This window comes from Taudactylus pleione, unplaced genomic scaffold (genome assembly GCF_031769625.1).
Source record: "Taudactylus pleione unplaced genomic scaffold, aTauple2 ptg000910l, whole genome shotgun sequence".
NCBI lineage: Eukaryota > Metazoa > Chordata > Amphibia > Anura > Myobatrachidae > Taudactylus > Taudactylus pleione.
The window spans coordinates 424228-449299 of record NW_028285311.1 but is presented as its reverse complement, the minus strand read 5'-3'; the positions used below and the strand labels follow the sequence as shown (position 1 = coordinate 449299).

The window sequence follows — 25072 nt, the reverse complement described above, 5'->3', positions numbered from 1 at the left end:
AATCAGATAATAAAACTGCATAATGTCTGATGTCATTACTTGAGATTTCACAGTAAAATATCAGTGTATAAGACACACACACAGTTTCTGTACATATCACATAGTGACAGTCACTGTGGGACCCTAAATCCCATCTACCTGATGCTTCTGTGGGGTCCTGTGATTCTCCTCTATGCAATCCTGTGAATAAAGAGGACGGGGACATCTCTCTGGGGTATTTCTATTACTGGTTCCATCTGTAGGAGACACACAGTAACTGAATACATTGTATATATGTGATTATCACGTGATGTATGTATTTTGGGGGCCCCCATACCTGCTCTCCCCTGTACAATAAGTGTAAAAAGTAATGTGCGCTATTTATCCCTGTATAGAAACTTGCAGCTGACAAACGAGGGGCTCTGTCAAAAAACCCTCAAATAAACATAAAAATGGTATCAGTGTCTGCAGGAGTAGCCATACAATAATCCCCAAGGCTGTTAATATAAACAATGTAAAAATTTATTCAACATACATATGAACTGCAGTTCATCCCTTTAAAACATATTATAGACAGTTCACAATATTGTCATGTGTCCGAACTTGACTAGAGATAATACTATGTATTTATTGCACAAGAAAGTTCCTAAATAGATGTATAGGACATATCTAATAATAATGCCTTCTGAAAAAACCTCTGGGAGAGGGGAGAAACGCGTCAAGTCCATAAACTGTGGTCTGCTGTGTTTGTCTTTTTGCCAACTGAACATGCAATTGTGAGGACATTTGTGGCATTGCTTATTTCCCGGACTGCGATAAACAGGTAGCGGCAGTACGATTGGAGCAGCAGGAGGGAGTTTTTCCACCATATCCCTCTTGAACCCATGGGGCCTCTGCAGGCGCTAGACACGCTGTGCTGGGCACTACATATTCCAGCATCCATATACCTGGCAACGTCAGGGGCTGCTGGTGCCGCGCAACTGCAGACAAGACACTGGTGCATAACACAAGCCGGGATTTGCTATTACCATGCAAGCCATACAGGAGACACGGTGCGGGTCTACACAAGCATTAAGGAGCCTGATAATTGGAGAACTTCTCACCGGTCATTCATCACAGTCTCTACAATTGGTGACTATACATTATCGCATTTAAGGATAAATGTATGTGCCGGAAGTTCTTTTGCATTTTATATGGACATGGTTGAATAAATGCAAAGTTCATAATACATTATTATTAGATATATATGTCCTATACATCTATTACATCTATTTGGGACCTTTCTTGTGCAATAAATACATTGTATTATCTCTAGTCAAGTTAGGACGGATGGCAACATTGTTTACTGTCTGTTAATATGTTTTAAAGGGATGAACTGCAGTTCATATGTATGTTGAATACATTTTTACATTGTTTATATTAATAGCCTTGGGGGTTATTGTATAGCTACTGGCGCAGACACTATTACCATTTCTCCTCTGTACAATAAATGACAGTCTCTTCTTACCCAGTGATGTGAGGGGCCAGATATTCTCCTTCATCACGTCCTTGTACAGTCCCCTGTGTTTCTCTAAATACTCAGCCTCCTGCATGGAGACATACACAGTGACATCCTGACACCTTATAGGAACCTGACACACACACAATGATACAGTCATCACCCAGACACATCCCCTGGTGTTACTGTATAATGTCCCATTCCCAGCAGTCACCTCTCCAGTCATCACCCAGACACATCCCCTGGTGTTACTGTATAATGTCCCATTCCCAGCAGTCACCTCTCCAGCCATCACCCAGACACATCCCCTGGTGTTACTATATAATGACCTATTCCCAGCAGTCACCTCTCCAGTCATCACCCAGACACATCCCCTGGTGTTGCTGTATACTGTCCTATTCCCAGCAGTCACCTCTTCAGTCATCACCCAGACACATCCCCTGGTGTTACTGTATAATGTCCCATTCCCAGCAGTCACCTCTCCAGTCATCACCCAGACACATCCCCTGGTGTTACTGTATAATGTCCCATTCCCAGCAGTCACCTCTCCAGTCATCACCCAGACACATCCCTGGTGTCACTGTATAATGTCCCATTCATAGCAGTCACCTCTCCAGTCATCGGCTGAATAATCTTGTTGGTGAGTTCCAGAATCTTCTGATCATTGTGTCTCTCATGTATCAGTGAGTGAGGTGGAGGCACCGTGATGGGGCTCTGGGTCCTGCTCAGTCCTCCTGACACACAGGGACAGCTGCTGGAGTCTCACACTCACCGGATGTCTTCTTCACTACTGTGTAATCCTGAGTATTGGAGAGACAACAATGAAAACGTCAATTAAACTCCACCTATATGGGGTTGTTTATTCAGGTGTTAACTTCGCATAATATACAAGAAGAATATTTAACAATATCAAGTATTGTAACAATCTCCTATAGGAAATTGTAGAGTATATCGTATGCAGATCTGACATATTTGTGTCAGTGACGAAAAGAACATACTGCAAACAATGTACTAAATCCCAACTCCAGTGAGGACTGTGGGACTTATACTATATCTGATATCGGCTCCCTGCTGCTCGGTTATTACTATAGATAAAAAATATGTCACTGTGATATTCACAGATCCCCTCTCCTGCCCAGTCATGTCCCTGTATTATTAGTATAGATATAAGTGATGTCAGTGTGATACTCCCAGACCCTCTCACCTCCCCAGTCATGTCCCTGTATTATTACTATAGATATAAGTGATATCACTGTGACATTCCCAGATCCTCTCACCTCCCCAGTCATGTCTCTGTATTATTACTATAGATATAAGTGATGCCACTGTGACACTCCCAGACCCTCTCACCTCCCCAGTCATGTCCCTAGTGTTCCCGCTAGGCTGTTTCAGCAGGGCGCCGTGCTCTGCCCAATTTCTGAAGGGCAGAAAGCACCCTGCCCTCCAGCGCGGTGACCTGCTGAAACAGCCTGCGGGTTTTGTCTCCACCCGTGGGCCGCAGTGTCCCGCAGGTGGGTTAAACAGCGAAGCAGCAGTCACTGACGGTGAATGGTCCGGCATCCATTCACAGTGACCGCAGCCCTTGGGGGCTGCCAGACATTTCCTTAAGTGCCGGGCACGCCCCCAAGAGTGGCGAAAAAAGGACACCTCATAAAGACATGCCCCCATTTCATTGGCCACGCTCCTTTTTCTGCACATGCGCCTTCGACACGTGCAGAAGTGCCCGTTATCTAGGTCCGGCACATTGCCTGCCGCCGGACCTACAGTGAACACTAATGTCCCTGTATTATTACGATTAATAAAAGTGATGTCACTGTGATACTCACAGATCCTCTCACCTCCCCAGTCATGTCCCTGTATTATTACTATAGATATAAGTGATGTCACTGTGACACTCCCAGATCCCCTCATCTTGCCAGTCATGTCCCTGTATTATTACTATAGATGTAAGTGATGTCACTGATACTCCCAGATCCTCTCACCTCCCCAGTCATGGCTCTGTATTATTACTATAGATATATGTGATGTCACTGTGACTCTCCCAGATCCTCTCACCTCCCCAGTCATGTCCCTGTATTATTACTATAGATATAAGTGATGTCACTGTGACACTCCCAGATCCCCTCACCTCCCCAGTCATGTCCCTGTATTATTACTATAGATATAAATGATGTCACTGTGACACTCCCAGATCCCCTCATCTTCCCAGTCATGCCCCTATATTATTACTATAGATGTAAGTGATGTCACTGTGACACTCCCAGATCCCCTCACCTTCCAAGTTACGTCTCTGTATTACTATAGATAAGTGATGTCACTGTGATACTCGCAGATCCTCTCACCTCCCCAGTCATGTCCCTGTATTATTACTATAGATATAAGTGATGTCACTGTGACACTCCCAGATCCCCTCACCTCCCCAGTCATGTCTCTGTATTATTACTATAGATATAAGTGATGTCACTGTGACATTCCCAGATCCCCTCATCTTCCAAGTCACGTCTCTGTATTACTATAGATATAAGTGATGTCACTATGAAACCCCCAGGCCATCTCACCTCCCCAGTCAGCTCGTAAATGATCTCCATGGTGAGATGTAAGATCCTCTCAGTCCTGTTACTCCCGTTCTTGTCCATCCTCAGTGAATCAGAGAGAATACAGAACGTGTGATGTGTAATAAAGACTCTGGTTCCTCACAGCAGGACTGTCTAGGAATAAATATAATATAATACACATCACAGATAACACATGTAACACAGTCAGACATGTAACACTGAGTGACCAGTAAGTCTCCCCTTTCCCCCCAGCTATAGAGCCCTGGTCAGTGTCAATCAGACGTTCCTCTGTCCCAGCCCCATAAGACTCCTCAGAGGCCATCGCACAATGCTGACTGCATAAGGTTACACCAATGTTCCTCTCCTGGCCGGGGGTCTAATTCCTCCCAGACACATATCAGATGCTCTTTGCACCACTGGGAATTTTACATCGGTGTTAGGACACTGTCCTTTATTTTGTATCTGGCCTGCAGTACCTCTGTGCTACCAGAGGTGCTGCTATAGTATTCTGACATTGTCTCCTCGCATGCAGGAGTTAATATCACTCCCCTTTTTATCACCTGCACCTACCTCACAGACTATTTATTCCTGCCCCTCACCATACACCCTGCCGGTCACTGATTGTTTTCCCTGGAATGTATTCCACAGCTTGAACCTGATCTTCTGTCTACTGGGCCTCTGCAAGCTGTCCCTCCTATTACTGTATGTGACTCTGACTCACCCACTCTGCAGTATATGGTTCTTGTTTGTATCCAGCTTTGCAGACCTCCAGGTTTCTGTTACCACCAGTTCCCGTCCGGTTCATGTATCACTCCTGGATTCTCTGCATTACCTGTACTATGGTTTTGTTTCAATAAACAATTTATATGTCACTATGCTCCTGACACCACAACTGTCATTACAGGTATCCGGTTATATAACAATGGGACAGAAACGGGGGCTTTCCAGGTAATTTGGATTCTGTTTTAATTTCACCCTTGAAAAGGACAATGTCTGACCCCACAATTACATAAAATATAAATTACACAAATTACACTATTCACTCTATTTCCTAGAGACGTATTACATACATGCATATATACATAGAAATACCATACATGCATAAATACATTCTTAACACAATGGGGCTTTGCGGAGGTTTTCCAAGTGATTTTGCCAAAACTCTAGGAATGATTCCTGAAATACCCCATAACTCTTTTCTGGGACATCACCATTATATATAATTCCTAGCACATATATACGATACATTGTTCCATTATAAAGACTCCCGGTTGACGAGCATTTCCGCTATATGCTCTTTATTGCGCCTGTATATGTCACTAATAAATGATCTGGCTTCCTAAGCAAAAGACATATGAAAATTCAGCACCCTGGAATCTTTTTACATCAGCTGTGAGGACCACAGACGGGACCAGGAACGCTCAGAGCAGGTGTGAGGACCACAGACAGGACCAGGATCACTCAGAGTAGATGTGAGGAACACAGACGGGACCTGGATCACTCAGAGCAGCTGTGAGGGACACAGACGGGACCAGGATCACTCAGAGCAGGTGTGAGGAACACAGACGGGACCTGGATCACTCAGAGCAGCTGTGAGGAACACAGACGGGACCTGGATCGCTCAGAGCAGATGTGAGGGACACAGACGGGACCTGGATCACTCAGAGCAGCTGTGAGGAACACAGACGGGACCTGGATCGCTCAGAGCAGCTGTGAGGAACACAGACGGGACCTGGATCGCTCAGAGCAGCTGTGAGGAACACAGACGGGACCTGGATCGCTCAGAGTAGATGTGAGGGACACAGACGGGACCTGGATCGCTCAGAGCAGCTGTGAGGACCACAGACGGGACCAGGATCACTCAGAGCAGCTGTGAGGAACATAGACAGGACCAGGATCGCTCAGAGTAGATGTGAGGAACACAGACGGGACCAGGATCGCTCAGAGCAGATGTGAGGAACACAGACGGGACCTGGATCGCTCAGAGCAGCTGTGAGGACCACAGACGGGACCAGGATCACTCAGAGCAGCTGTGAGGAACATAGACAGGACCAGGATCGCTCAGAGTAGATGTGAGGAACACAGACGGGACCAGGATCGCTCAGAGCAGATGTGAGGAACACAGACGGGACCTGGATCGCTCAGAGCAGCTGTGAGGACCACAGACGGGACCAGGATCGCTCAGAGCAGCTGTGAGGAACACAGACAGGACCTGGATCGCTCAGAGCAGCTGTGAGGAACACAGACGGGACCAGGATCGCTCAGAGCAGCTGTGAGGAACACAGACGGGACCTGGATCGCTCAGAGCAGGTGTGAGGAACACAGACGGGACCAGGATCGCTCAGAGCAGCTGTGAGGAACACAGACGGGACCTGGATCGCTCAGAGCAGGTGTGAGGAACACAGACGGGACCTGGATCGCTCAGAGCAGGTGTGAGGAACACAGACGGGACCAGGATCGCTCAGAGCAGCTGTGAGGAACACAGACGGGACCTGGATCGCTCAGAGCAGGTGTGAGGAACACAGACGGGACCTGGATCGCTCAGAGCAGCTGTGAGGAACACAGACGGGACCAGGATCGCTCAGAGCAGCTGTGAGGAACACAGACAGGACCTGGATCGCTCAGAGCAGCTGTGAGGGACACAGACGGGACCAGGATCGCTCAGAGCAGATGTGAGGAACACAGACGGGACAGGATCGCTCAGAGCAGCTGTGAGGGACACAGACGGGACCAGGATCGCTCAGAGCAGCTGTGAGGGACACAGACGGGACCAGGATCGCTCAGAGCAGCTGTGAGGGACACAGACGGGACCTGGATCACTCAGAGCAGCTGTGAGGAACACAGACGGGACCAGGATCGCTCAGAGCAGCTGTGAGGAACACAGACGGGACCAGGATCGCTCAGAGCAGCTGTGAGGGACACAGACGGGACCAGGATCGCTCAGAGCAGGTGTGAGGAACACAGACGGGACCAGGATCGCTCAGAGCAGCTGTGAGGAACACAGACGGGACCAGGATCACTCAGAGCAGATGTGAGGAACACAGACGGGACCTGGATCACTCAGAGCAGATGTGAGGAACACAGACAGGACCTGGATCGCTCAGAGCAGCTGTGAGGAACACAGACGGGACCTGGATCGCTCAGAGCAGCTGTGAGGAACACAGACGGGACCAGGATCGCTCAGAGCAGCTGTGAGGAACACAGACAGGACCTGGATCGCTCAGAGCAGCTGTGAGGAACACAGACAGGACCTGGATCGCTCAGAGCAGCTGTGAGGAACACAGACGGGACCAGGATCGCTCAGAGCAGCTGTGAGGAACACAGACGGGACCTGGATCGCTCAGAGCAGCTGTGAGGGACACAGACGGGACCTGGATCACTCAGAGCAGCTGTGAGGGACACAGACGGGACCAGGATCGCTCAGAGCAGCTGTGAGGAACACAGACGGGACCTGGATCACTCAGAGCAGCTGTGAGGAACACAGACGGGACCTGGATCGCTCAGAGCAGCTGTGAGGAACACAGACGGGACCTGGATCGCTCAGAGCAGCTGTGAGGAACACAGACGGGACCAGGATCACTCAGAGCAGCTGTGAGGGACACAGACGGGACCAGGATCGCTCAGAGCAGCTGTGAGGAACACAGACGGGACCAGGATCGCTCAGAGCAGCTGTGAGGAACACAGACGGGACCTGGATCACTCAGAGCAGCTGTGAGGAACACAGACGGGACCTGGATCGCTCAGAGCAGCTGTGAGGAACACAGACGGGACCTGGATCGCTCAGAGCAGCTGTGAGGAACACAGACGGGACCAGGATCACTCAGAGCAGCTGTGAGGGACACAGACGGGACCAGGATCGCTCAGAGCAGCTGTGAGGAACACAGACGGGACCAGGATCGCTCAGAGCAGCTGTGAGGAACACAGACGGGACCTGGATCGCTCAGAGCAGCTGTGAGGAACACAGACGGGACCTGGATCGCTCAGAGCAGCTGTGAGGAACACAGACGGGACCAGGATCGCTCAGAGCAGCTGTGAGGAACACAGACAGGACCAGGATCGCTCAGAGCAGCTGTGAGGAACACAGACGGGACCAGGATCGCTCAGAGCAGCTGTGAGGAACACAGACAGGACCAGGATCGCTCAGAGCAGCTGTGAGGAACACAGACAGGACCAGGATCACTCAGAGCAGCTGTGAGGAACACAGACGGGACCTGGATCACTCAGAGCAGCTGTGAGGGACACAGACGGGACCTGGATCGCTCAGAGCAGCTGTGAGGAACACAGACGGGACCAGGATCGCTCAGAGCAGCTGTGAGGAACACAGACGGGACCAGGATCGCTCAGAGCAGCTGTGAGGAACACAGACGGGACCAGGATCGCTCAGAGCAGCTGTGAGGAACACAGACGGGACCAGGATCGCTCAGAGCAGCTGTGAGGAACACAGACGGGACCTGGATCACTCAGAGCAGCTGTGAGGAACACAGACGGGACCAGGATCACTCAGAGCAGCTGTGAGGAACACAGACGGGACCTGGATCACTCAGAGCAGCTGTGAGGAACACAGACGGGACCAGGATCACTCAGAGCAGCTGTGAGGAACACAGACGGGACCTGGATCGCTCAGAGCAGCTGTGAGGGACACAGACAGGACCTGGATCGTTCAGAGCAGCTGTGAGGGACACAGACGGGACCTGGATCACTCAGAGCAGCTGTGAGGGACACAGACGGGACCAGGATCGCTCAGAGCAGCTGTGAGGAACACAGACGGGACCTGGATCACTCAGAGCAGCTGTGAGGGACACAGACGGGACCAGGATCGCTCAGAGTAGATGTGAGGGACACAGACGGGACCTGGATCGCTCAGATCAGCTGTGAGGAACACAGACGGGACCAGGATCGCTCAGAGCAGCTGTGAGGGACACAGACGGGACCAGGATCGCTCAGAGTAGATGTGAGGAACACAGACGGGACCTGGATCACTCAGAGCAGCTGTGAGGGACACAGACGGGACCAGGATCGCTCAGAGCAGCTGTGAGGAACACAGACAGGACCTGGATCACTCAGAGCAGCTGTGAGGAACACAGACGGGACCAGGATCACTCAGAGCAGCTGTGAGGAACACAGACGGGACCAGGATCACTCAGAGCAGCTGTGAGGAACACAGACGGGACCTGGATCGCTCAGAGCAGCTGTGAGGAACACAGACGGGACCTGGATCGCTCAGAGCAGCTGTGAGGAACACAGACGGGACCAGGATCGCTCAGAGCAGCTGTGAGGAGCACAGACGGGACCAGGATCGCTCAGAGCAGCTGTGAGGAACACAGACGGGACCTGGATCGCTCAGAGCAGCTGTGAGGAACACAGACGGGACCTGGATCGCTCAGAGCAGCTGTGAGGAACACAGACGGGACCAGGATCACTCAGAGCAGCTGTGAGGGACACAGACGGGACCAGGATCGCTCAGAGCAGCTGTGAGGAACACAGACGGGACCAGGATCGCTCAGAGCAGCTGTGAGGAACACAGACGGGACCTGGATCGCTCAGAGCAGCTGTGAGGAACACAGACGGGACCTGGATCGCTCAGAGCAGCTGTGAGGAACACAGACGGGACCAGGATCACTCAGAGCAGCTGTGAGGGACACAGACGGGACCAGGATCGCTCAGAGCAGCTGTGAGGAACACAGACGGGACCTGGATCGCTCAGAGCAGCTGTGAGGAACACAGACGGGACCAGGATCACTCAGAGCAGCTGTGAGGAACACAGACGGGACCTGGATCACTCAGAGCAGCTGTGAGGAACACAGACGGGACCTGGATCACTCAGAGCAGCTGTGAGGAACACAGACGGGACCTGGATCACTCAGAGCAGCTGTGAGGAACACAGACGGGACCAGGATCGCTCAGAGCAGCTGTGAGGAACACAGACGGGACCAGGATCGCTCAGAGCAGCTGTGAGGAACACAGACAGGACCAGGATCGCTCAGAGCAGCTGTGAGGAACACAGACAGGACCAGGATCACTCAGAGCAGCTGTGAGGAACACAGACGGGACCTGGATCACTCAGAGCAGCTGTGAGGGACACAGACGGGACCTGGATCGCTCAGAGCAGCTGTGAGGAACACAGACGGGACCAGGATCGCTCAGAGCAGCTGTGAGGAACACAGACGGGACCAGGATCGCTCAGAGCAGCTGTGAGGAACACAGACGGGACCAGGATCGCTCAGAGCAGCTGTGAGGAACACAGACGGGACCAGGATCGCTCAGAGCAGCTGTGAGGAACACAGACGGGACCTGGATCGCTCAGAGCAGCTGTGAGGAACACAGACGGGACCAGGATCACTCAGAGCAGCTGTGAGGAACACAGACGGGACCTGGATCACTCAGAGCAGCTGTGAGGAACACAGACGGGACCAGGATCACTCAGAGCAGCTGTGAGGAACACAGACGGGACCTGGATCGCTCAGAGCAGCTGTGAGGGACACAGACAGGACCTGGATCGTTCAGAGCAGCTGTGAGGGACACAGACGGGACCTGGATCACTCAGAGCAGCTGTGAGGGACACAGACGGGACCAGGATCGCTCAGAGCAGCTGTGAGGAACACAGACGGGACCTGGATCACTCAGAGCAGCTGTGAGGGACACAGACGGGACCAGGATCGCTCAGAGTAGATGTGAGGGACACAGACGGGACCTGGATCGCTCAGATCAGCTGTGAGGAACACAGACGGGACCAGGATCGCTCAGAGCAGCTGTGAGGGACACAGACGGGACCAGGATCGCTCAGAGTAGATGTGAGGAACACAGACGGGACCTGGATCACTCAGAGCAGCTGTGAGGGACACAGACGGGACCAGGATCGCTCAGAGCAGCTGTGAGGAACACAGACAGGACCTGGATCACTCAGAGCAGCTGTGAGGGACACAGACGGGACCAGGATCGCTCAGAGCAGCTGTGAGGAACACAGACGGGACCTGGATCACTCAGAGCAGCTGTGAGGGACACAGACGGGACCAGGATCGCTCAGAGCAGCTGTGAGGAACACAGACGGGACCTGGATCACTCAGAGCAGATGTGAGGAACACAGACGGGACCTGGATCACTCAGAGCAGATGTGAGGGACACAGACGGGACCTGGATCGCTCAGAGCAGATGTGAGGAACACAGACGGGACCTGGATCGCTCAGAGCAGATGTGAGGAACACAGACGGGACCAGGATCGCTCAGAGCAGCTGTGAGGAACACAGACGGGACCAGGATCACTCAGAGCAGCTGTGAGGAACACAGACGGGACCAGGATCGCTCAGAGCAGCTGTGAGGAACACAGACAGGACCAGGATCGCTCAGAGCAGCTGTGAGGGACACAGACAGGACCTGGATCGTTCAGAGCAGCTGTGAGGGACACAGACGGGACCTGGATCACTCAGAGCAGCTGTGAGGGACACAGACGGGACCAGGATCGCTCAGAGCAGCTGTGAGGAACACAGACGGGACCTGGATCACTCAGAGCAGCTGTGAGGGACACAGACGGGACCAGGATCGCTCAGAGTAGATGTGAGGGACACAGACGGGACCTGGATCGCTCAGATCAGCTGTGAGGAACACAGACGGGACCAGGATCGCTCAGAGCAGCTGTGAGGGACACAGACGGGACCAGGATCGCTCAGAGTAGATGTGAGGAACACAGACGGGACCTGGATCACTCAGAGCAGCTGTGAGGGACACAGACGGGACCAGGATCGCTCAGAGCAGCTGTGAGGAACACAGACAGGACCTGGATCACTCAGAGCAGCTGTGAGGGACACAGACGGGACCAGGATCGCTCAGAGCAGCTGTGAGGAACACAGACGGGACCTGGATCACTCAGAGCAGCTGTGAGGGACACAGACAGGACCTGGATCGCTCAGAGCAGCTGTGAAGAACACAGATGGGACCTGGATAGCTCAGAGAAAACTATTCTGGATAATACAAATGGAGATCTTAGAGAGACAATAATGTTTCTCTTAGTACAGAGACAATGAGGAGTATTCAATTTGATGGTGAAAAGTCCGAGCTTGGACTTTTCGCCATCATCGCAAGTTTTGCAGGGATAAAGTATCAGGCGCGTCCCCGTTTTATTCCCGTATTCAATTAGGAGCCGGCGAGAATGGGACCCGGCAGAAAGGTAAGTATAGGAAAAGTAATGGCAATTTCAGGAAATGTTCCTGGGACCCCCTAAAGGTGTCCAGACATGGGGATCACAATGGGTACCCCCCGTTTTGGCTGCTGAAGGGAAGTCGGGTGTTATGTTCTGGGTTGATTGTGGACCCGGGGTGGTAGCAGGAGCGATCACAGAAGCGGGTTTGAATAAAAAACTAGGTTTTTTAATATGTGCTTGAGTAGACATAAAATATGGCAGTAAATAAAAGTCCAGGAATATATAAACGTGCACAAGAGTTCTGTGGTGGGAGTAATGGGTTAATGTCCAAGTAGAAACAATTAGAGCTGTCCAGGAGTGCAGGTAGTGAGCCTGGAATAATCAACCAGGTATGCAGGTAGTGATGCAGGAAATAATAAGCCAGGTATGCAGGTAGTGAACTAAGGCAAATGAGCAGGATGTCAGCAGGCTCAGGCACTCAGGTATGGGCAAGGGTGGTGGAGGAAGCGGGGTAGTCCAGTGGAAGCTAGGAGCCGACAGGCAGACTGGCAGACAGTGAATTCACAGGAACAGGATAAGCACAGAGAACTCCCTCTCAGCTAGGCTGAGATACACGTTGCACTGGCAAAGAAGGAAGGTACTGACCCTTCCTAAATACCCCATGCCGTGCTGTTACTGGCCGGAGGGAACATGTGACTCACCAGGATTGGCCAGCCGCATCACATGGCCAGAAGGCAAAATGGCGGCGCCCATGCCAAATGAAACGGAGACGCTGCCAGGCCTTACCAGCGCAGAGTGACAACAGGCCCGCACAACAACGCACGCAGCCAAAGCCCCCCGCCAGACACCAGCTCCGCCACCAGACCACAACGACCTCACAGGTAACACCCGCCTAGTGTCATGCTGAAATACCCTGGCCGTGACATCAGGAGTTTAAATAGCTGCGGCAGGTGCATAAATTAGCCTGTGAAGAAGTGATGAAGAAGAGCATTTAGGATTTTTTTGGGGGAAAAATAACTACGGCCATCAAATTTGGGGTACATGAAAATGGGTGCAAGCATATTTTTAAGTCCCTAAAATTGTTTTTACAAATTCTTCAAAAATGCACCTGCCAATACCACCCGCAATGAAGAAAACACCTGCCACATACTTGGGAACCCCTCTGGAATTAATTTCACTACTTTAGAAGTTTGTCCCCCATTTTAATTTTCACCCCAAAATTAAACTTAATTTTTTTGGGGGGTCCCAATTTTTTAACACTTTTTTTGACACAGATCAGTTTTAGGGGACATTCTCAGGGGCGCAGGCTACTTTTTAAAGGCCTGCACCCTAAACCCCAATTTTGCATTTTTTTTCGCCATGTATTACATGGTGAAAACATATAGCATTCCCGTTAGGCTGTTTTAGTGGGACGTGGCGCCCTGCCCTCCTTCTGGAGGGCAAAAAGCACCCTGCCCTCCAGAAGGAAGGCAAAAAGCGCCATGCCCTCACAGCCTGCGGGTGCCATCTTCACCCGCGGGACGCAGTGTCCCGAGGGTGGAGAAATATGTGGTGACACGGTCACCGCCGGAGAGTAGACGCCGGGCACATGCGCCCGGCATCTATTCTCCCTGTCTGCAGCGCTTGGGGGCTGCCCGGCATGTACGTAAGTGCCGGGCACGCCCCCAAGTATGATGAAAAGGGGATGCGTCTTATAGCCACGCCCCCTTTTCAGGCGCATGCACAAAGTTGCCCTCTCTAGCTCCGGCGCCCTGCCTGCCACCGGAGCTAGAGTGAACACTGAACATATCCCCGTTTTCTTACAAAGATTTTTCGCACATGACATAATATTATCATCCGTTTAGTCTCACAAGTTACTTATCCACATCCTCAAACTTGTTTATAAGTTTAACCATTTAATTGGCGTGGTAGCATGTGATGTGATCACAATCAGCTGTGCTTAAGTAGACAAGGTCCCCGACTGCGCTGCCCCGCCTTGTCCCTCAGTTATTCAGAGGCGATCTGATCTGTATATATACAGAATGAATGCCCTCTGACTCCCCGAACCACCCTGAAATACTGCAGCACTCTGTGACCGATGACATCACTGGTGTTCACTCTAGCTCCGGCGGCAGGCAGGGCGCCGGAGCTAGAGAGGGCAACCTTGTGCGCGCGCCTGCGCCCGAAAAGGGGGCGTGGTAATGAAAAGGGGGCGTGTAATGCAGAAAGGGAGAATAGATGCCGGGCGCATGCGCCCGGCGTCTATTCTCCGGCGGTGACCGGGTAACCGCATGTTTGTCCACCCGCGGGACACTGCGTCCCGCGGGTGAGAACGGCACCCACAGGCTGTGAGGGCAGGGTGCTTTTTGCTCCGCGCCCCGCTAAAACAACCTAGCGGGAACGCTACATCACTTCCGGAATCGCACCCCAGAATGCCGTGCAAAAGTCATTCTGGAGCGCATGTACCAGGGACAGATATTTGGCTGATCTCTGTAAGTACAGAGATTAGCTGCAGCAGGGGGCACTGATCATCAGGTAAGCTCTGCATGTGGGGGAATATTGCCCATGGGGGTGAGGGGTAATACTCCCAGCGGGGTCTATAAGCACCAGGGGCGGGTGGTAATGATTCAATAAAGTAATTTGGGGAGGAAAGGTAAAAAGGGTGGGTAAAATTATAAAAATGAATCAAAAGGTATTATTAATTGGGTGCCCCACATTGGATGACAGGTTATCCTCACCAGGAATAGAATTACAGTCCTTGTTATTCCTGAGGTCAATACAAGTTGATCTTTTTCATCTAGTGCAGGAAAGTTGTGAGGTCTGGTTTTCAGCACATGGTTGTTCCTTGTTGTGTCCTGGACATCACTATATAATAATGATACCACATAACAGTGGGCCTGATTCTTTATAGATCGCTATTGCAATAGCATCTGCGAATGCTAGCGCAATGCCATCGCACAACCAGCATAGAGTCCCCCACTACCGGTATCTCACATCCGTAATACCTTGCAGTCCTGCATATACATTGGGAACATCGAGTTACATCGGACACTCTGACCACTCCCGTCACCACCCCCAAACGCTGACCTGAAGTCACTCACTCTGCGATGGCTTTGTATCTGCGTGAGTGATCGCACTGCAATAGCAATGCTAATTCACGTACGCTCTCAGCGATGCAAACGCATGCGAAGTGAGCACCATCGACCGATCATTGTACGCTATCGCAAAAGCGATCCATTCTGAGCCCAGTGTGTGCTGGGACCTGCTGGGACCTGTGTTATCCACCTCATATATCACTGTACAGTCCCCTCTCCCCTATATAATAATACCACATATCAGTGTATGCTGGGAGCTGTGTTATATCCCCTCATATATCACTGTACAGTCCCCTCTCCCCTATATAATAATACCACATATCAGTGTGTGCCGGGAGCTGTTATTCCCCCTCATATATCACTGTACAGTCCCCTCTCCCCTATATAATAATAATACCACATATCAGTGTGTGCTGGGAGCTGTGTTATTCCCCCTCATATATCACTGTACAGTCCCCTCCCCACTATATAATAATAATACCACATATCAGTGTGTGCTGGGAGCTGTGTTATTCCCCCTCATATATCACTGTACAGTCCCCTCTCCCCTATATAATAATAATATAATATATACAGGACACGTTACCTGGCTCCGGCTGTCAGGAATGTCTATGACAAAATGGCAGCTAAAGCCCCTGTGGCCCCGCCCCCCCTGCTCTGTGACTTGTAGACTATAAGAATATGGCCGCCGGTCACCGTACATGAGGACACCATGAGACTAAGCAGCTGTTACTCTAGTGATGAAGCTGTGAGCGGCAGCTGCAGGAGGGGACGTCCTTCCTACTTTGTGCCGCCTGATTGGCTACTCGCTGCTGCCAATTACCGCACTAAGGGGAAGTAGAGGAGATAGGTCGCTATGAGAAGAGGGGCGGGGCTGACAGTAGCCATAGCTACACGGAGATGAGAGGGGCGTGGCTATATAGAGGGGCGTGTCTTCTATAACTGCAGCTTCCGGGAGACAGTTCCAGGTAATGGTATTTATGATTGTTGAGGAGGAGCAGCCCGTGGTGTCCTAATATACAGGGGGAGCAGCCTGTGGTGTCCTAATATACAGGGGGAGCAGCCTGTGGTGTCCTAATATACAGGGGGAGCAGCCTGTGGTGTCCTAATATACAGGGGGAGCAGCCTGTGGTGTCCTAATATACAGGGGGAGCAGCCTGTGGTGTCCTAATATACAGGGGGAGCAGCCTGTGGTGTCCTAATATACAGGGGGAGCAGCCTGTGGTGTCCTAATATACAGGGGGAGCAGCCTGTGGTGTCCTAATATACAGGGGGAGCAGCCTGTGGTGTCCTAATATACAGGGGGAGCAGCCTGTGGTGTCCTAATATACAGGGGGAGCAGCCTGTGGTGTCCTAATATACAGGGGGAGCAGCCTGTGGTGTCCTACTAAACACGTGGTGCAGTCTGTAGTGTCCTACTAAACAGGACCTACCCTATAGGGGAGCGATCTGCAGAGTGCTACTATACAGGGGGAGTGGCCTGTGGTGTCCTATACAGGGGGAGCAGCCTTCGGTGTCCTACTTTACAGGGGGAGCAGCCTGTGGTTTCTTGATGGTACTATTAATGCAGGGGGAGCAGCCTGTGGTGTCCTGTTATAGCAGCAGCTGCAGAGTAATAATAACAGTAATGAGTGGTCAGGGAATAACACATAATAGGTATAACATGTATGTACTGTATATACCAGATGATACATAACAGGAGCTGGGGAAGGATGTGTGAGAAGGACACAGACAGGCCATGTAACAAAGGGCTGCACTCCCTGAGCTGAGACTGTCTGTCAGGGCGTCTTGTTATCCTGAGCAATAGAGACTCTCTCAGAGACAGCCAGTGGCTGTGACAGTCCCCAGATCCTCAGAGTGTCACTGATTATCCCCCAGGACATGTCTCACCCCACCCTACGCTGCACACACACGGCCGGCAGGCTGGTCACACATGTAACATACATCTGAGGTGCGGTCATTTGTCATTTCATCATTTGTGCAGAGTGACTGATGGGATTCTGTATTGTGTAACCCTTTGTGTGTCCCCTGGGCTGCCTGCTGTCCTATCCCTGTGTTATTAACCTCTTCTGTTCCCTTCCCCCTCCCCTGTGTTACTGACACCTCTGTACAGCTGTTACACCCCCTGTTGTGCGCTCTGTATTCCTACGTTACTTCCCCTCTCCCCATATCTGCACCCCTTCTGCTCTCCTGTGTACTCTCCCCTCACACCCCTGTTACCTGTATGACCTCAGTATAGTCACAGATTCTCTCAGTTTCTGTAATAAATGTAAAACAAAAGTGAAAATTCCCAACATCCCTAATTCATGTGTTTGTAAAAGATTCACGTGGAGTAAAATTGCACCAAATATGCGTCTGGGAGGAATAAGACCCCCGGCCAGGAGAGGAGCATTGGTGTAACCTTATACAGTACAGCGTTGTGTGACGGCCTCTGAGGAGCCTTATGGGGTTGGGTCACAGGAACCTCTGACAGACACTGACCAGGGCTCTATGGCTGGGGGGGACGGGGAGACTTACTGGTCACTCAGTGTTACATGTCTGACTGTGTTACATGTGTTCTCTGTGATATTTATTCCTAGATAGTCCTGCTGTGAGGAACCAGAGTCTATTACACGTCACACATTCTGTATTCTCACTGATTCATTGAGGATGGACAAGGACGGGAGTCACAGGACTGAGAGGATCTTACATCTCACCCTGGAGATCATCTACCTGCTGACTGGGGAGGTGAGAGGGTCTGGCAGCATCACAGTGACATCACTTATATCTATAGTAATAATACAGGGACATGACTGGGGAGGTGAGGGGATCTGGGAGTGTCACAGTGACATCACTTATATCTATAGTAATAATACAGGGACATGACTGGGGAGGTGAGGGGATCTGGGAGTGTCACAGTGACATCACTTATATCTATAGTAATAATACAGGGTCATGACTGGGGAGGTGAGGGGGTCTGGGAGTGTCACAGTGACATCACTTATATCTATAGTAATAATACAGGGACATGACTGGGGAGGTGAGGGGGTCTGGGAGTGTCACAGTGACATCACTTATATCTATAGTAATAATACAGGGACATGACTGGGAGGTGAGGGGATCTGGGAGTGTCACAGTGACATCACTTATATCTATAGTAATAATACAGGGACATGACTGGGGAGGTGAGGGGATCTGGGAGTGTCACAGTGACATCACTTATATCTATAGTAATAATACAGGGACATGACTGGGGAGGTGAGGGGATCTGGGAGTGTCACAGTGACATCACTTATATCTATAGTAATAATACGGGGACATGACTGGGGAGGTGAGGGGATCTGGGAGTGTCACAGTGACATCACTTATATCTATAGTAATAATACAGGGACATGACTGGGGAGGTGAGGGGATCTGGGAGTGTCACAGTGACATCACTTATATCTATAGTAATAATACAGGGACATGACTGGGGAGGTGAGAGGGTCTGGGGGTGTCACAGTGACATCACTTATATCTATAGTAATAATACAGGGACATGACTGGGGAGGTGAGGGGATCTGGGAGTGTCACAGTGACATCACTTATATCTATAGTAATAATACAGGGACATGACTGGGGAGGTGAGGGGATCTGGGAGTGTCACAGTGACATCACTTATATCTATAGTAATAATACAGGGACATGATTGGGGAGGTGAGGGGATCTGGGAGTGTCACAGTGACATCACTTATATCTATAGTAATAATACAGGGACATGACTGGGGATCTGGGAGTGTCACAGTGACATCACTTATATACATAGTAATAATACAGGGACATGACTGGGGAGGTGAAGGGATCTGGGAGTGTCACAGTAACATCACTTATATACATAGTAATAATACAGGGACATGACTGGGGAGGTGAGAGAATCTGGGAGTGTCACAGTGACATTACATATATCTATAGTAATAATACAGGGACATGACTGGGGAGGTGAGGGGATCTGGGAGTGTCACAGTGACATCACTTATATCTATAGTAATAATACAGGGACATGACTGGGGAGGTGAGGGGATCTGGGAGTGTCACAGTGACATCACTTATATCTATAGTAATAATACAGGGACATGACTGGGGAGGTGAGGGGATCTGGGAGTGTCACAGTGACATCACTTATAGCTATAGTAATAATACAGGGACATCACTTATATCTATAGTAATGATACAGGGACATGACTGGGGAGGTGAGTGGATCTGGGAGTGTCACAGTGACATCACTTATATCTATAGTGATAATACAGGGACATGACTGGGGAAGTAACAGGGATCTGGCAGTGTCACAGTAACATCACATATATCTATTGCAGTGACGTGCGGTGCCTCCCCAACCAGGTAAATGGCTGGGGAGGCACTGGCTAGTATCAGAGCCAGATTTAAAAATACATATATGAACCCAAGGTTTCATGTGGGCATTATACAAAGCTGAAGCATTATATCGTGCTGGAAATTTGTTGAATTTTGATTAGGGATGTGCAGAAAATATTGACAAGGGAGACAGTGCCTCACCTGCCATAAACTCTTTGCTCCAAAGTCTTGACTATAAAAATTATTAGAATGATACAAAGAAGATATTTATAATATGTTCTTCAAAGTTTTGACTATAATAATGATAAAAAACTTACAGTATACAGAGTATGATAGTAAAGGCTATGCAATCCTATCTAACCTGACTGCACGTCACTGATCTATAGTAATAATCTAGGGAGCCACTCTCAGATATTAGTGTCAGTCCTACAGTCCTCCCTGAGTTGGGATTTAGTACATTGCTCGCAGTATGTTATTTTATTTTTGTCACTGACACACAGATGTCAAAGCTGCAGGAGATACTATATATTCTACATTTTCCTAAATAGGAGATTATTACAAGACTTTTTATTGTGAAATAGTCTTCTTGTATATTATGCAGTTATCACCTGAATAAGCACCCCCAGTTAGGTGGAGTTTAAATGACCGTCTCATTGATGTCTCCCCCAATACATAGGGTTACACAGTTGTAAAGAAGACACCTGGTGAGTGTGAGACACCCAGCAGCCGTCTCCATGTGTCAGGAGGACTCAGCAGGACCCAAAGCCCCATCATGGTGCCTCCACCTCACTCACTGATACATGAAAGACACAATGACCAGAAGATCCTGGAACTCACCAACAAGAACATTCAGCTGTTGACTGGAGAGGTGACTGCTGGGAATGGGACATTATACAGTAACACCGGGGGATGTGTCTGGGTGATGACTGGAGAGGTGACTGCTGGGAATGGGACATGATACAGTAACACCAGGGGATGTGTCTGGGTGATGACTGGAGAGGTGACTGCTGGGAATGGGACATTATACAGTAACACCGGGGGATGTGTCTGGGTGATGACTGGAGAGGTGACTGCTGGGAATGGGACATTATACAGTAACACCGGGGGATGTGTCTGGGTGATGACTGGAGAGGTGACTGCTGGGAATGGGACATTATACAGTAACACCGGGGGATGTGTCTGGGTGATGACTGGAGAGGTGACTGCTGGGAATGGGACATTATACAGTAACACCAGGGGATGTGTCTGGGTGATGACTGGAGAGGTGACTGCTGGGAATGGGACATGATACAGTAACACCGGGGGATGTGTCTGGGTGATGACTGGAGAGGTGACTGCTGGGAATGGGACATGATACAGTAACACCAGGGGATGTGTCTGGGTGATGACTGGAGAGGTGACTGCTGGGAATGGGACATGATACAGTAACACCAGGGGATGTGTCTGGGTGATGACTGGAGAGGTGACTGCTGGGAATGGGACATGATACAGTAACACCAGGGGATGTGTCTGGGTGATGACTGGAGAGGTGACTGCTGGGAATGGGACATGATACAGTAACACCAGGGGATGTGTCTGGGTGATGACTGGAGAGGTGACTGCTGGGAATGGGACATGATACAGTAACACCAGGGGATGTGTCTGGGTGATGACTGGAGAGGTGACTGCTGGGAATGGGACATGATACAGTAACACCAGGGGATGTATCTCGGTGATGACTGGAGAGGTGACTGCTGGGAATGGGACATTATACAGTAACACCAGGGGATGTGTCTGGGTGATGACTGGAGAGGTGACTGCTGGGAATGGGACATTGTACAGTAACACTAGGGGATATGTCTGGGTGATGACTGTATCAATGTGTGTGTCAGGTTCCTATAAGGTGTCAGGATTTCACTATCTATGTCTCCATGCAGAAGGGGGATTATATAGAGGAACAGAATGGTCTGTACAAGGATTTGATGATGGAGAAGAACCAGCCCCTCACATCACTGGGTAAGAGGAGAATGTCATTTATTTTACAGGGGAGAGCAGGTATGGGGCTATACACATCATCTGATAATCACATAAATACAATGTACTCAGTCATTGTGTGTCTTCTACAGATGGACCCAGAAATACCCCAGAGAGATGTCCCCGTCCTCTTTATTTCCAGGATTGTACAGAGAAGAATCACAAGATTCCACAGGAGCATCAGGTACCTGAGATTGAAGGTCTACCCAAAATACTATCACTAGAGCAGCTGTGTGTGTTTTATACACTCACATTATTCTATATAATCTCAAAAAATTATATCAGGCTTTATGCATTTTTTTTCTCTGATTTAATTAGGGTGAAGATCTAACTAATATTAAGATAAATTATATAAAAGGAGAAGCAAAGACTTATGTGACTGATATGAAGGTAGAAAATATAGAGGGAGAAGAAGAGAGGCATGTCAGTGATGTACAGGTAGAAGATATAGAGCGAGAAGAGACGTATGTGACTGATAATAAGGCAGACGATATAGAGGGAGAAGAAGAGACGTATGTGACTGATATAAACGGAGAAGATATAGAGGGAGAAGAAGTGACGTATGTGACTGATATAAAGGCAGAAGACAAAGAGGGGGAAGACGAGACGTATATGATGGGTGATCAGCAGTTTACGGATGAGGAAATCTCTACAGATATCAGCACAGGTGAGTAATGAACACTTATTACCTAAAATAGTCACATACTGTATTCTCCTTGCTCAGTCACTGCTACATTCTTTTCTGTCAGTACAAACTAATGAGAGAAATGTATCTGCCCAGTGTGGAGTTAGGAGCCATCAGTTCCTATTATACTTTTACTTTCTCCCCTCACATCATGTCACTGTGTGTTACCAGCCCAGAGATCTGACCAGTCTCCTCCAAACACTCTCTGGTATATCTCATACATCATCAGCCATCAGCCCCTATTATACTCCTGCTCTCCCCCTCACATCATGTCACTGTGTGTTACCAGCCTAGAGATCTGACCAGTCTCCTCCCCACACTCTCTGGTGTATCTCATACATCAGGAGCCATCAGCCCCTATTATACTCCTTCTCTCCCCCTCACATCATGTCACTGTGTGTTACCAGCCCAGAGATCTGACCAGTCTCCTCCCCACACTCTCTGGTGTATTTCATACATCAGGAACCATCAGCCCCTATTATACTCCTGCTCTCCCCCTCACATCATGTCACTGTGTGTTACCAGCCCAGAGATCTGACCAGTCTCCTCCCCACACTCTCTGGTGTATCTCATACATCAGGAGCCATCAGCCCCTATTATACTCCTGCTCTCTTCCTCACATCATGTTACTGTGTGTTACCAGCCTAAACATGCTGTATAGTGCACATTACAACACACGTCACATGAACTCCACCTTCTCACACACACACAGAGCTAATGACACCTTTCATTGCACAATGGCTCCCTCCAGACTCTGTGCTTGGATGAACTGTGTGCTTTATCTGCTGACTTGTCTCTGTATCCTGCTCTGTCTTCTGCTTTCTTCCTATGTTTGCTGTGTCTGTGCCCTGCACCATTCCCCTGCCCTGTCCTGCTGCCTCCCCTGCTCTGTGCCGCCATCATTCTGTGTTGCTCTGTCCTATCGCTCCCCTTCCCTCTCAGTGGTTATATACAGTGACTCATTACCCTGTTAGTAACATGGCTCTGGTGGGAATACTCTCCATGAGGATGACCAGAGGACCATATAGAGACTGCTTTTGCTACATATATATCCACCTGGGGAACTTTGTGTAGTGTGGATGCAGTTGTTTTTAAATACCCCACAAGTCTCCTGTGTGTATGTGTGAGGGTGGTCTAGATGGGTATTGTGGTTCACCAACGTCACTGGCTAATGAGGCTTCCTGCTCTGTGATGATGGCTAGGGAATGTTACCCAGCAAAGTCTGCAGTTGGGGGGAGATATCCCGTGGTGATGTGCCATCTGCCTGTCCCTGGGGCTGGGTCTATGACATTAGTTTATCTGTTCATTTATAGTCTTATTTGTAGATTGTACATTTGTAAATGTAATAATGTGGTCATAGTTTCTACCCGCGAATTAAACAACTAAACAACTTCATTCATAATAGTTACACGGTGGTGTAGTGGTTAGCATTGCTGTAATTTCACACTAAAGTCATGAGTTCAATTCCAAGCTATGGTGCTGTGTGTAGTTTGTATGTTTTTGCTCCAACCCTCCAAAAATCATACTAGTATTTTTATTGGCTTCTAACACAAGTTAACCCTAGTGTGTTTTATATGTGTGTCCATGTGGTAGGGAATATAGATTGTAAGCTCCACTGGGGCAGGAACTGATGTGAATGACTAAATATTGTTTGTAAAGCTCTTCTCAGTATGTCTGTGCTATATAAAGTGCTTCTCAGTATGTCTGTGCTATATAAAGAGCCTCTCAGTATGTCTGTGCTATATAAAGTGTGTCTCAGTATGTCTGTGCTATATAAAGTGCTTCTCAGTGTGTATGTGCTATATAACATGCTTCTCAGTATGTCTGTGCTATATAAAGTGCTTCTCAGTGTGTCTGTGCTATATAAAGAGCTTCTCAGTGTGTCTGTGCTATATAAAGTGCTGCTCAGTATGTCTGTGCTATATAAAGTACTTCTCAGTATGTCTGTGCTATATAAAGTGCTTCTCAGTATGTCTGTGCTATATAAAGTGCTTCTCAGTATGTCTGTGCTATATAAAGTGCTTCTCAGTGTGTATGTGCTATATAAAGTGCTTCTCAGTATGTCTGTGCTATATAAAGTGCTTCTCAGTGTGTCTGTGCTATATAAAGTGCTTCTCAGTGTGTCTGTGCTATATAACGTGCTTCTCAGTGTGTCTGTGCTATATAAAGTGCTTCTCAGTGTGTCTGTGCTATATAAAGTGCTTCTCAGTGTGTCTGTGCTATATAACGTGCTGCTCAGTGTGTCTGTGCTATATAACATGCTTCTCAGTGTGTCTGTGCTATATAACGTGCTTCTCAGTATGTCTGTGCTATATAAAGTGCTGCTCAGTATGTCTGTGCTATATAAAGTGCTTCTCAGTATGTCTGTGCTATATAAAGAGCTTCTCAGTGTGTCTGTGCTATATAAAGTGCTGCTCAGTATGTCTGTGCTATATAAAGTACTTCTCAGTATGTCTGTGCTATATAAAGTGCTTCTCAGTATGTCTGTGCTATATAAAGTGCTTCTCAGTATGTCTGTGCTATATAATGTGCTTCTCAGTGTGTCTGTGCTATATAAAGTGCTTCTCAGTATGTCTGTGCTATATAAAGTGCTTCTCAGTATGTCTGTGCTATATAAAGTGCTTCTCAGTATGTCTGTGCTATATAAAGTGCTTCTCAGTATGTCTGTGCTATATAAAGTGCTTCTCAGTGTGTATGTGCTATATAAAGTGCTTCTCAGTGTGTCTGTGCTATATAAAGTGCTTCTCAGTGTGTCTGTGCTATATACAGTGCTTCTCAGTATGTCTGTGCTATATAACGTGCTTC

General features: G+C 49.2%; 2 protein-coding genes across 2 annotated transcripts in view; one reads left to right on the top strand and one right to left on the bottom strand.

Moving 5' to 3' along the window:
* Nucleotides 1-1584, bottom strand: part of LOC148473812 (uncharacterized) — a 34753-nt gene extending 33169 nt beyond the window's left edge. The window contains exons 1-2 of the mRNA XM_088459404.1: nucleotides 1487-1584; nucleotides 139-236 (exon numbers count right to left, since the gene is read on the bottom strand). Of these exons, the coding sequence (XP_088315530.1) occupies nucleotides 139-236; nucleotides 1487-1571 (183 nt within the window). The 5' untranslated portion in view covers nucleotides 1572-1584. The remainder of the gene's footprint in view (nucleotides 1-138; nucleotides 237-1486) is intronic.
* LOC148473809 (uncharacterized) overlaps nucleotides 1-25072 on the top strand; it is a 285177-nt gene that overhangs the window by 57921 nt on the left and 202184 nt on the right. The window lies entirely within an intron of this gene.